This window comes from Cygnus atratus, chromosome 13 (assembly GCF_013377495.2).
Source record: "Cygnus atratus isolate AKBS03 ecotype Queensland, Australia chromosome 13, CAtr_DNAZoo_HiC_assembly, whole genome shotgun sequence".
In the NCBI taxonomy this organism is placed as follows: domain Eukaryota; kingdom Metazoa; phylum Chordata; class Aves; order Anseriformes; family Anatidae; genus Cygnus; species Cygnus atratus.
This window is the reverse complement of record NC_066374.1, coordinates 21,107,643-21,119,792: the sequence shown is the minus strand read 5'-3', so window position 1 is coordinate 21,119,792 and position 12,150 is coordinate 21,107,643. Positions and strand designations below refer to the sequence as shown.

Genomic DNA, 12,150 nt, shown 5'->3' with positions numbered 1-12,150 from the left:
ACAGCAAGGTTCAAAAGCCACTAACAAGAAGAGATTCAATATACTGCTTATTCCGCTTGCTCCTAATACACTTTTCTTGCTTGGGGCAGCAGTTTCAAGGCAGTAGAGCTGTTTTCAAGGTTCCAGTCACCATCCTGGTAGGGCTATTTCTTCTAACTGCCAATATGATTATCTTTATTTTGTGCTCATAGAAAAAAAAGTTACCATTGTTAAAGATCTAATTCCACTAATATTTGATGTACTTCTGGTGACTGAACTACTGTGGTTTTTCAGTTTGCTGGTTCTGGTAATTTGAATTGGTCATCAGAAAAGAATTTTCTTTTTCTGTGTCAGAAATGTTAACAAAAGACCAGTGAAAGGTTTTGACCAGTGACACTGGCAACCAGCAACAGCTCTACTGTGGCCTGGAGCAGCAACAGGAGTCTCCCAGAAGATGAAGTCTATGATTAGGGCCCTACGTTTCCCCTTTTCCCACCAAAAGAAGCTTTTACAAAGTTTTTACAAAGGCTTTTACAAACCTTTTGATAGCTTCAATTTTATGTGCCCGATTTTCTGTATCCACAGCTTCCATCCACAGTCCGTGCATGTCTGAGGATAGAACACTGTCAGGTATATTTCGGAGAAAATCCTGAATTAAATATATATATGCAGAGCAGTCTGGTCAGTTTTGAATTCCTTGTTTTGGTTTTATGATGCATATAGTTAGTGTTTATTCATATTAAGAAGATAAAATGAGATGCGACACAAATACATTTCTCCTTCCCTCCCCACTTCCACCAAGCTCTTCATTTGCAGCACTGCAGAACTGTGTTTATAGTTTATGGCAGAAGAACATGCTCATGCCTGCCCCTCTTCCAGAACAGGGTTGATCTCTGCTACAGTAGGCCAAGGACTGGTATCTAAGGTTATGCATAGTTCTGTCTGAAATATTTTTAATCAATAAGGATTGCTGTTTTTATGAGAGGACTTTGTAACAACTTAACATACATTTTGCATTGTAAAATGCCTGAATATCCTCCCAGTCAACAGCTTTTTATATTAGGCCAACTAGAACAAGAGGTAGGAATGTTTTTGGCACTTTAGTGTCTGAATTGTTCTGACCACATTTAATTGACAATGCAAAAGATAGGCTTTTTCTTATCAAAAGTTGTGTCTTATTACAAGCTTCATCCCCCATTCACTACAATGCCTCTGCTTGGACTTGGCAGCAGTTTTCCTCTTGCTTGCTGTCTGATTAGAGGGTGAAGGCTCAGAGCCTAGATTGTACAAGCCATCTCCTTTGCATGGCCTCTCTGTGGGGAATACAGAGTGGTTGCAGTCAAATGGCACTAGTCCTCCCACATCTCCCTCCACGCTCTTCCATGTGTCCAAAAAGGACAAAAAACAATTACACTGCTGTCACCACAAGGCTTCATGGCCTGCTGTGTCTAGCATCTGAATTGCTGAGTTCAGGCACTGTCATGGTATTTGGCACTGTGAGATAATTCCTTCGTAGAAGCCATGGTTATTTTGGAGGTAGATGTTACTAGAACTGCTGGTGAAGGCTGTTTTGTACAAGGGAGGTGCAAAATGAAACACTGGCCTGAGGACCACTGCACATACCTGCACGTTAAAGCAACCACCACTGGGTCAGACAGATACCTTTGTGCACATAGAGGACAAAGCTGTCAGCTGAGAATGCGCCTCGCTAGAAATGGTTTGTGCAACCCCCCCTGCCCTTCCCTGCTTTGAATCATCCCTCCCCATAAAGACTCATGTTGCTTTCTTACTAAAAGAAGGAAGGCATGATTAGCTCAGACAGCTGAGTTACTTGGCCCAACATACCGTGATGACAGCTGCAGCCACAAAGACTGACTCTCCGTCCACCTGGACATCACCTCCAGAGTTCAGCTTCTCTTTCAATTCCTTGCAAGTCTTGGCATTGGCAGAGCGTCTGAAAATGCCCCTAGTGGAGGGACCTTCATGGTACAGCAGGAGCAGCATATCCTAAGAGAAAGCTCAGTTATACGTAAGAACCTAATATTTTATCCTGTTGTTTGTGTATGTTATCCCTCACATATAATTAGTGTAAGACCTAGTCAGCACTGGGAAGAGGATAGATGTAGAAGAGGTTTGTCATGACTTAAACAGGGACAAGAGCCTGTCACCTTAGTTGCACGTACAGTTCACATGGGTGCTCCTATCCTGTGGCAAGCAAGAGTCCAGTGGACTCTTGTAGTGAATGAGATTTAGACAATGTAGATGCATGTAGTCCACTGACAGCACAGGCAAATGCTGGTTGTCTTCTTTAAATTCTTGACCGAACGCATCACATTTATGTCAGAATGAACGCCTAGACTGCTCTTTACCATGATTGGCTTGGGAAGGATCCCGTCAGGACAGACAGAGGATAGAGACAGGCCAAAGAGCTTCCGTGGGGTGGTAGGCGACTGTGAAGGAGGGCTGTCTGTGGGTGTGCTGGTGCTACGGCGCAGGGCCCAGTCAATCAAGGACTTCTTCCTCTTGGTGTGTTTCTGCAGTGACTCTAAAAGGAAACAGACCTTCATTACACATGTGATCGTCCTTCCTACTGGCCAGTGACTGACCTGCAGGGGAGTCAGAGTTCCCGGCAAAACAAGAACTTTCTACCATCTCATCGATAATAAATACACCGTTAAAGGGGATAGTCAGGTAGAAACCACTGCAGTGAAAACACTTGTTCATCTCTCAACCATCATCAAAACTCTTACTCATTCACTGTTCTTTAGGGAACCTTACCATCTACGCAATGTTTGAATAGCTTGCAGTTGAAAGCTACTCAGGAACTGAAAGCTAATTCTGAACATTTGCACCAACAAATTTAGCCCCTCTGCAATCCCATCCTCTATGCATGCAGTAGGATATGGGAGTGACTCTGGGATACATGTACAATGCTTGGAAGAATTTGGCACTGCCACTGAAAACAGAAAAATCTGTCTGGTTGTGAGGCACTTCTGCAGCTCCTACCTCTCTTCAGCTGCAATGGAACTTGGAGCCTGGGTTTCAGGACAAACTGACACTGTTTTTCTTTTGGAAGCTGCTCAAGGAAGGAGGTTTCTGACCCATCAGCCAGCAGGGTGTTATTGTTGGTTCCTTGTTGCTGGTCAACAGAATCTCGGAGACAGTACAATGCGATGCTGAAAGGATGCTCGTGCCCTGTGGAACAAAGAGGTGTGTAAAGAGCAAGTAAAGATGCAGACTTATGTGAAAACAGATCTAAACCTTGGCGAGAGGAAGCAGCCACATCCAATGGCTCTCACTGCAGCTGGGCCTTTAAGCAATGTTGCTCAAAACCTCCACCTGAGGACTAAAGAGGCTAGGGTGCCTCTGTGCATATATGATCATTGCTTTACAAATAAGTTCATCAAGTTAAACCTGGCCAGTCACTCTTCATTAGCAGCTCTTCAGAACATTATGGTTCAAGTCTTCAGTAATAGACTTATGAACCCCATTACACTAACAAAATACTGTAAGCATTGCTCTGTGCTGCAGTCAGCTCCCTATGACAGTCTAGTATGTACTGGACAGATACAAAAAATAAGCATGTGGCATGAGGAGTTGGAAAACATCTTTAAGCACCCACAAATAAACAAACGTGCAGTCTAATGAACACCAGAATAATAGTTTTAATACGACTATGTGGTCTTCAGAGCAAGATCTCCTGAATAAACTAACAGGCATAAACTTCCTTGGACAGCCTGGGGATATATTTATTGAGTTATCTCTGAAAATATAATGCAGCATTAATGCAGAGATTACTTGTTTGGTGTAACTAAGCAGTATGCTCTAGGACAACACTGTGAGCAATGGCTGAACCACTGACACATCCGTCAGAGAAACAAGAAGCAGTTTAAATGCATCCAACAGCTTTGGTTTACATGTTGGGTAAATCACAGGATATCTTTGCTTCCTCTCTGGTTAAATCTAAATAGTGAGCTGCTTAGTGCAAGCTCGGGCTGTCTATGAGTACTGTCAGTGCTACCTTGCTCTCACCTAGCAGTAAGGACAAGAGAACAGGACCCTCCTGCTCTTTCGGTCCCTGATAGAACTGCAAACTCTCAAGAAGGTATTTAAAGAAAATGATCCTAAAACACCACCACCTTTCCCAGGAAAATTAACCAAAGTGTTCTGAATTTCAGGAAAAGTTCAAATTGGGATTGATTCTTAATTTATCTTAATGGCCGATACCTAAATATGGTTATATCATTGAATACAAACATAATAATAGAATTTGTTATGTATTACAACAGGAAAAACAGAGACATGTTTTGCATCCTTTGCCAAATTAAATATTCTGCCTTATTTTAATTTTGCATTTAACCTTACACTTTGGTGTCTTGTTTTTGCCAACAGTTCACAAATGGAAATTATTATTATTATTACTATTATTGGAAAACTCCAGCTTCAGTGATCGATGCTGAGTACTGAATAATCAAAATTCAGAGTTTTATTTTAAAATATTTATTGTTTTCTGGTATCATCTGCTACAGATTTCCATCACTCCCCTCCATTGTGACTGTCTTCAAAACCCTCTAAATATACACCTGCTTTCCCTCAAGCTTTGGGAGTTCCTATAAACAAAACACAAAATGTTAAAAACGGAAACTTTTCAAATAAACAGCCTGCAAAGGGCATTGCCTTGGGTAGCCCATGTCTTTGTGTGAGATCAGATCAGTATTGGATTAAAGTGGAGATTCAGAGGACAACAACTATAAGGAGCCTTATGAAACAAATTGGCTTTGATCTTCCATATAAAGATCTTCCATATAAAACAGTTTCATTATTTGTGAACTGCAATGCAATGAAAGATAAATAAGTACCAAAAAAGTTAGATAAATATCTTATCTTCTTCATAAAAAGCTTACAAGTCACCAGTGGATCCACCTAAAAATTCTGCATTCTTCTGTTACGTCCAGGGGAAAGCTGCTCAACTGCTTTCCCCTGGACCTAGCATGCTTCTGCTGAGTGGCCACCTAACTGCAATGACTTGTTTTACTTCTCATAGGGCCTCAATACAAAATGCTGAGAAGGTGTCCGGAGATGCTCCTGATGATGTTTGGATGGACATCAGTGGATATCTCTATCACAGGTAGTGAAGGCAGACAGAGGCTGCCCCAGACCACAGGCACTTTCTGTAAGGAGCAGAAGCCTTCCAAGAAGTGCTGGACAGAATGACCAGTCACCAAGCAAACAGACCTGAAAGCTCATACCAGCAGCCAGGGGGATAGGAGCAAGCTTTCTTCTATGTCCTACCTACAGCCCCTCGCATCACAAGCACCGAAAGGAAAGAGATTCTTCACCCAGCTTAAAAATCTCCTGTAAATTTGCTTTGTCTACTGAGAAGTGTCATGATTTCAGATCCAGAAATGCACAGATTTGCTTGAAAAAGGGACGTAAGTGTGAAGATATTCAAACATGTCAACATACCTTCATTAAATGTGTATCCTGACACCATAAGAGCCAAGTGACATTCTACATCAGCTTGATACGGTCCCCCTACAATTGCCCTTTTATGTGAAGAATGCACTGTTTGAGATATTTCTCTGCTACATAAACCAGTGTCATTCTTCACTTACTTCTGTGGTGCTAGAATTAAGAGAAAATGGGAGAGCTCTTACCAATGAGAGGGTAAGCAGGCCCATCTTTTCCTGAGATCACCCAGAGATGATGGTCATTTGTCCTGCCCTGGTGGTTGAAGAACAGAAAAGAGAATATCAGGTGAAGCGGACCAGGATGAGGGTCCAAGGGGTTGCATTCTACTCAGAAAACGACAGAGATAATGGCTGAACAGGCCAAGAAGCAGTAGACGTGTATAGCTAACTGCAGGACACAGGGATGGGAGGGATGGGTGCTCTGGGTCACTCTGTCTGATAGAGAGTGGAAGGGAAAAGGTTCAGAAGAATAGACTGAGCGCCATGAGGTTGTAAAACCACGTAATGGTTTCCTGACTGTCCACCCAGTAGGCTCTGAGTGAAGAAATCCCTACACACAACCAGAGAAGCACTACCAGTCAAGTCAACATGCTTTTTCAGGAATGCTGGTGTCCCACACTGTATATGGAGAACACAGAGTGCAGTACCATTTTCAGCCTCAACAGTCCAATGCATTTAGGTGTTGCTGCCAGGTCAGATTACAGATTGGCCTATTTGGGTTCTTGCTGTCCCAGCTATTCCCTACTTCCCAACCCCCTAGCATGCCACAGCACTGCCATACTTGTATGATGTATTGGCATCACATGTTCTGCAAGCTGAAGAAAGACGAGAAATATTAATGTCTCTCTTAAGACTGCAATGCTATGGAGTATGCCCAGACACTTTTCCACAGAATTACACATAAGCATATGACACAATAGAAGTGATTTCCTTTTTACAGAAAGAGAATGAGACTTCCCAGGACTATTTTAGCAATGTGTTCCACACCTTTCCTTGGTATTATATTACTGGACACTGTAAAAGCTACCAAACACTGTAATTGCTGGACCATTGCAATCGGAAAGACTCATCTGATAACATCACTGATTTGTTCACTGTTTCATGGCTATATTAATAATTTTTTGACAAGCTAGACTCAAGCCTAATGCTGGATCACTTTACAAAGTTTGAATTTAATGTAGGAACATAAGCATGTGTGTCTTTCTAAATTTTTGCATCCACACAAACTGATTTCTTCACCTTCTAGTCCAGAGAGTATCAATGTCTTAATGGTTAACTACAGCAAACGTAGACTTCTCCGTATCTGCACTGTCCCAAAACCCAGATGTTGCCAGCTCCCCTAGCTAAGATCTGGCAAACCTATGCAACAGTCACTTACAGGAAGTCCAATCTGTAGAAGCGTCTTCCTCATCACACTCTCTGCAGTTTCCACATTGGACACATTGACTGCAGTGGTCTAGAAAGGAAAAGAGAAAATGTAGGAAGCCATTAAGAAGGCATGAAGATTGGTTGCAGTTTCTTGTAGCTTGAAAATCTGGCAAAAAAATATCACTCATCTGTCTATTGGCTGTCTTTATTAAATGTTGATGTTTAGAACAGTTGTGTTAATTTGAACTACAATGGAATCATTGTTATAGGTGAGGGTTATACATTGTGAAAACTATTGTCAGCTACTTCCATCATTGGTTTATTAGCATACAAAGGCTTCATCCTGTAGAAAACAAAGGAACTGGGTGGTGTTCAGATACTGTATTTGATCACATTTGTATTTGACTGACAATAGTGCCATTGTCAGTTCAAAGGCTGAACATGGCATAAAGCTAATAAATCAAGAGGGCCTGGGGTCCCTCTCTGAGAGAGGGCTTGCTAAAATGTAAAGGTGACCCACCAAGCTTGGTGTGAAGCCTAGAAATGAGTGCTATAAATATGAAGAGACCAGGACATGTTCTAGTAAAATAGTTCAGGAGACTAAGCCAGTGATTCTTTCAGGATCAGTATCTTCACTTACTGCACTGAAAATAGGAATTACTGGGCACTCTACCACAAAACATCGCCAATTATGAAGTAAAGCAAAAGGAAAAGAGTACAGAAGCCAGAAGCCAAGAATAATTTTAAGACTTTACTATTCTTTGATGAGGGTCTGGATACCTCATGATTTCCCAAGCCAAAACCCTCTGAGTGGGCTTCCAGCAGGAAGTGAGCAGCTGCATAGATATGCACCCTCTAAAACCTTTTCAGGTGGGACTTGAATTTTAAACAAGGATAGCTGTAGCAGCAACAGCTGCTGTAGTTTTACTTACAGAAGAACAGTTATCAGCATCCAGCACAAAGATTTGAAGGGTTAGATTCTTCAGATATTCATTCTGTTTTATCTCACTGATATGCCTGAAAGTCAAAGGAAAGAGAGGGGAGAATATAATTTCCTAAGCAAACTCAAGAAGGACCCTAAAGTTTGGATCCAAGAGATGCAAGAGACCTGCTCCTTGGCACTGCAACAAATACAGAGTAACTACAACAGTAATAATAACATGCAATGTTTACAGAGTGGTCATGTGCTCTTACTAACTTATTAATCTTTCTTTGAGGCCCCAGGCTAGGAAAAACCCACATGGCAATGCTAATGCAGATAGACGTGCCTAGCTTAACACCTTCCATCATTGTTTGGATCATTATTGTTCTCCAAGAATCAGGAGATAACTTTTTCCCCCTCTCTCTATCTATACAAACACTTCTGCCTGAATGTTAGTGGAAATGACATATAGAAACATAACATTAAAAAGAAACAACTGGAGCCTCCAGATGCCATGAAATACAAACTTTAAATCAAATCAAAAAACATCTGAAGAATCAATACCAGGTATGACATTTCCACAGTGATTTGCAAAGCCAACCTCCAGCACCAAAGGAATAAAGATGCTCCAATAATAATATCTTCTAGTGGAGTTCATCTTTTCTGGACTGTAAACACTACTTTTGCTTTCACCAATGGATTCTACAATCAGGCTTCAAAGGTAGATTTTTCAAACAGTAGCTAGACACTCTCTGTGCTGAAAACCAGAGGGCAATTTGATATCAAGCATGACAAATTTCCTCTGAGTATTGTAGAGGAACCACCCCAAAGAAGGATAAAAGGAGAGTCACTTACCATAGTAATGCAGACAGCCATCGTTCCTTCACGTCAGCTGAGCTGAAGATAAAAAGGGAGGCAGATCATCAAACAAGTGCTGAGTGGGTAACAGCCTTTGGAAACTTTACCCAGTTTCATTTATATATAGCTGTAAGTCAAAGTTCCTTCCTGCAAAGCCCTGGAACAAAAGCACAGTCCTTTCCTACTTCTGTCCTATTTCAACGAACAACAATAATAACCACGACAAAAAAAATCCCAAGAACAAACTAGACTACATTTCCCACCCAGGCTGGCATGTGTTCAGATAAGGAACAAATATCTTCCTGTGGTTCTGGAGTTAACTCATTTTGTGGGCCTTTATTATTTTTGTGGTGACCTTTAATTACAATTTTCTTTCTACTACTATTTCCTTTCCAATGTCTGCTGTTCTTAGAAGCTTCTGCTGCCAACATGGGTTACCCAGGTCTCAGTGACATGAAGGAATAGCAACTGTTTTTGAGTTTGGACTAAGACACAAATAGCTGCTTCCATGTCAGAGCATGAGTCCTAAGGCCAGGAATCCATCACCCAGAAGAGACCATCCTGACCCTTGGAAATTATGAGGCAGCAAGTGCAAAAGTAGGGTATGGTTCCCATTTCTTTTCCCACAAGGACAGCTGCCCCACAAAAGGAGAAGCATCAGGCTAGATCAGCCCTTTCTAGCCAAGTCAGCAGAACCCCTAAGGTCAGAATGACCCTTGAAGATTGCTGGCCTCCCAGTTTCGCAACCAACTGTGAAGCAGAGATGCCTGAGCTAGCAGCGACCTGAGCTCCTTGTGGATATACCAGCTCTAGATTCAATTTGGCCAGGCTAGACTGAGCTCAAGCTAAAAAAAAAGTCACACTCTTTTTGGTGAGCTTTATGAGCTCAGGAGCAACACTTGAATAGCCTTTCAGATGGCATTTGGACATGATCTTGCTTCTCTCTAGCCTGCTTCACACTCCCCTGCATTTCTGATGTTGGGGTTAGCAAGGACTAAACAGGTCTGGACTGTGCTGCTTGTGCAGACCTATCTTGACAATCCTTGTCATCTTTACAGACTGTTGTTGTGGGCACGAGACATCCTGGAAGATGACTCCAGGAGCAAGGTTTACCCAGGAGCTGCCCATGCCACATTAGTGGTGGGTAAAGGAATTTAATCCCTGCACAAAGCCATCTGGCATTTTCATTAATGTAACTAAACCATCCTTTGTAGTGAAAAATTCCCAAACTAGGATTAATCTCCTACAGAAATGCCCAGAAAAGTAGTAGATGCCCCACCCCTGGAGGTGTTCAAGACTAGGCTGGATGTGTTCAAGACCCTTGGCAACCTGATCTAGTAGGTGGTGTCCCTGCCCATGGCAGGGGAGTCGGAACTAGATGATCTTTAAGGTCTCTTCCAACCCAAGCTGTTCAATGATTCTATGAAATGTCTGCTGGCAGGTGCTGAAACAACATGTATGTAGGTTACATGATGGCACAAGCCAGTTTGCTATGGCTGATTTGGATGCGATGTTCCAGTACGTTCTGCAGCAGGGCCAGCCTTTGTTACAACACCACTTGCAAGGCATGGTCCTCTAGTTTAAAAGTCTCTCAGGGACTAGCCTGCAGATACTTTTAAAATACGACTGTCTCCCAAGATCTAAATTTTTACCACACTGCCTAATATGAGTCATGCACTCAATGGGGAGAATGGCTGTGGTAGAGTTCAGGGTCCTGCATCCTCAGTCATCATTTCTCTTGACACATGGAAGACTTGGGCAGCTGCCTGGTTGGAGAGAGGTCTGATGTGATACCTGAAGGTGACAACATAGTTGATGATAGGCCAGCCGATGACAAACGAATTCTCAGGACTCATCTTTTTCTCTGTCACTTCGCTGAGACAGGTGCCGGTCCACACTTCACTCAGATGTACCTGCTTTTTCAGCTTCAGGCTGGCAGAAGACCTGCAATTCAAATTATGAATTTCTTAGGCCATATTCTAACAACTATGCCTCCAACGTTTGTTCGTGCCACCGTCGTCCTGCAGATGCAGCAACACTAACAGTCCTCCAAAACTAAATGTCTGGGCATGTGGAGGCACTGCAGGAGAGTTTTGCAAGTGGATTTTGGTGTTGGCGGCTCCACTTGTGGCTTAGGGCAATGTGTTTCACTACAGTCACAGGCAGGTAATGATTTGGGCTAAATATTGTTGTAACCATGTGTTACATAAAACTGTGGCAGAAACAGTGAGACCAAGAATCAGTTTTCTGTACTTACTGTCTCTTGCCCTCATGTGATTTCTTCAAGAAATCCCATGAGGAATAGGGCAAAAACTACCTTTTCCTTCAGAAAAATATAGTGAAACATTAATACCAAGAAGAATTTCTTTAGGTGGAAGGGGAGATGCCGGATTTTAGATCCACATTTGTAAAGAAGAGTTGTTTTGATGCCCATTACACAGATAGCTCAGGGTCTAGCTTCAACAGCACGTACTGGGGAGAATGAGTTGAGTGCAAATTCCTTACTTGGACTTGGCGATGATCAGCATGTCACTGAACAAGATCAAATGTCTCTCCTGGGTCTGTAAGCCCACAGTTAGCTGTACTCGCTCATCCAGGATGAAAGTGGAGCCTGGGCTGCCGAACATCCAACTTGGCAGCCCATTGTCTGAATGGGAAGAGGAGAGGGTAGTTTCCCTGGAAGAGGACAAAAAATTATATGACTGTCAGCAGCTTTTCTCATAAGGTTTTGTGACTGAACACTAGTGACTATTTTGCAACAGCCTGTCATCAGCAGTGCTGACCATACAACAGGTCCCACACCATCATTTCCTGGGTCTACCCTCACCCTGCAGGTGGGATTGTGCTGAACTAACAAGCAATAGCTCTCAGCTGAGTCTTATTCAAAGACCTTGTTTGTGTACCTGATCCCGACTGAACTAGCTAACCTCTGAGAAATGGCCCTATATTTATGTAGATCGAAAGTAACAGAGATCCTCCTGTCTCTACACAGACAAAAATGTGCATCTTGCCTGCAGGTAAGGGTGCATGTAAAACAGATACTTGCCATCCCTCCACCCCTCTGCAATACTTCTCTAGTTGGAGGGCAGTCTCTATACAGGCAAATCAGACATATGAAATTTAGGGGTACTACTTTTGACATCATTAGTCTAACTCAATTTCCACCGATCTCATAATGAGGCCTCTCTGATTTCATGGGAGTGAGGTTAAAGCTAGCTATTAACTGCTTTTGAAAATCATTCCCCAGTTACAGAAAAACTACATTCTTTCCTCCTCACCACAGTCACCACCAAGTGAATTCTTGGCTTATACATCTGTTGCCACTGCAAGTGAGAAGCTAAATCACCTTTAAACTTGCTATTAAAATCTTTCCATGTGCATTAACTGAGCAGTGGGAGCCACATCATCACACAAGCTCAGCAGTGGACTTCCTAAAGGTGGAGGAGTTACACAGCTTTGTAAACATAACAGCAGGATAGCAAAAAAAAACTCACCGATATTCTGGTGGCCTAAGCAAAGATGGCATTGTACCAGCTCCTTCCACAACAATCC

The 12,150-nt window shown here is 42.5% G+C and overlaps 1 protein-coding gene across 1 annotated transcript in view; it reads right to left on the bottom strand.

Moving 5' to 3' along the window:
- Positions 1-12,150, bottom strand: part of LOC118245639 (rho GTPase-activating protein 20-like) — a 39,052-nt gene that overhangs the window by 5,617 nt on the left and 21,285 nt on the right. The window contains exons 3-12 of the mRNA XM_035542015.2: positions 11,104-11,274; positions 10,393-10,542; positions 8,596-8,637; positions 7,751-7,835; positions 6,829-6,906; positions 5,637-5,703; positions 2,986-3,174; positions 2,349-2,524; positions 1,825-1,986; positions 519-628 (exon numbers count right to left, since the gene is read on the bottom strand). Coding sequence (XP_035397908.1) covers positions 519-628; positions 1,825-1,986; positions 2,349-2,524; positions 2,986-3,174; positions 5,637-5,703; positions 6,829-6,906; positions 7,751-7,835; positions 8,596-8,637; positions 10,393-10,542; positions 11,104-11,274 — 1,230 coding nt within the window. The remainder of the gene's footprint in view (positions 1-518; positions 629-1,824; positions 1,987-2,348; positions 2,525-2,985; positions 3,175-5,636; positions 5,704-6,828; positions 6,907-7,750; positions 7,836-8,595; positions 8,638-10,392; positions 10,543-11,103; positions 11,275-12,150) is intronic.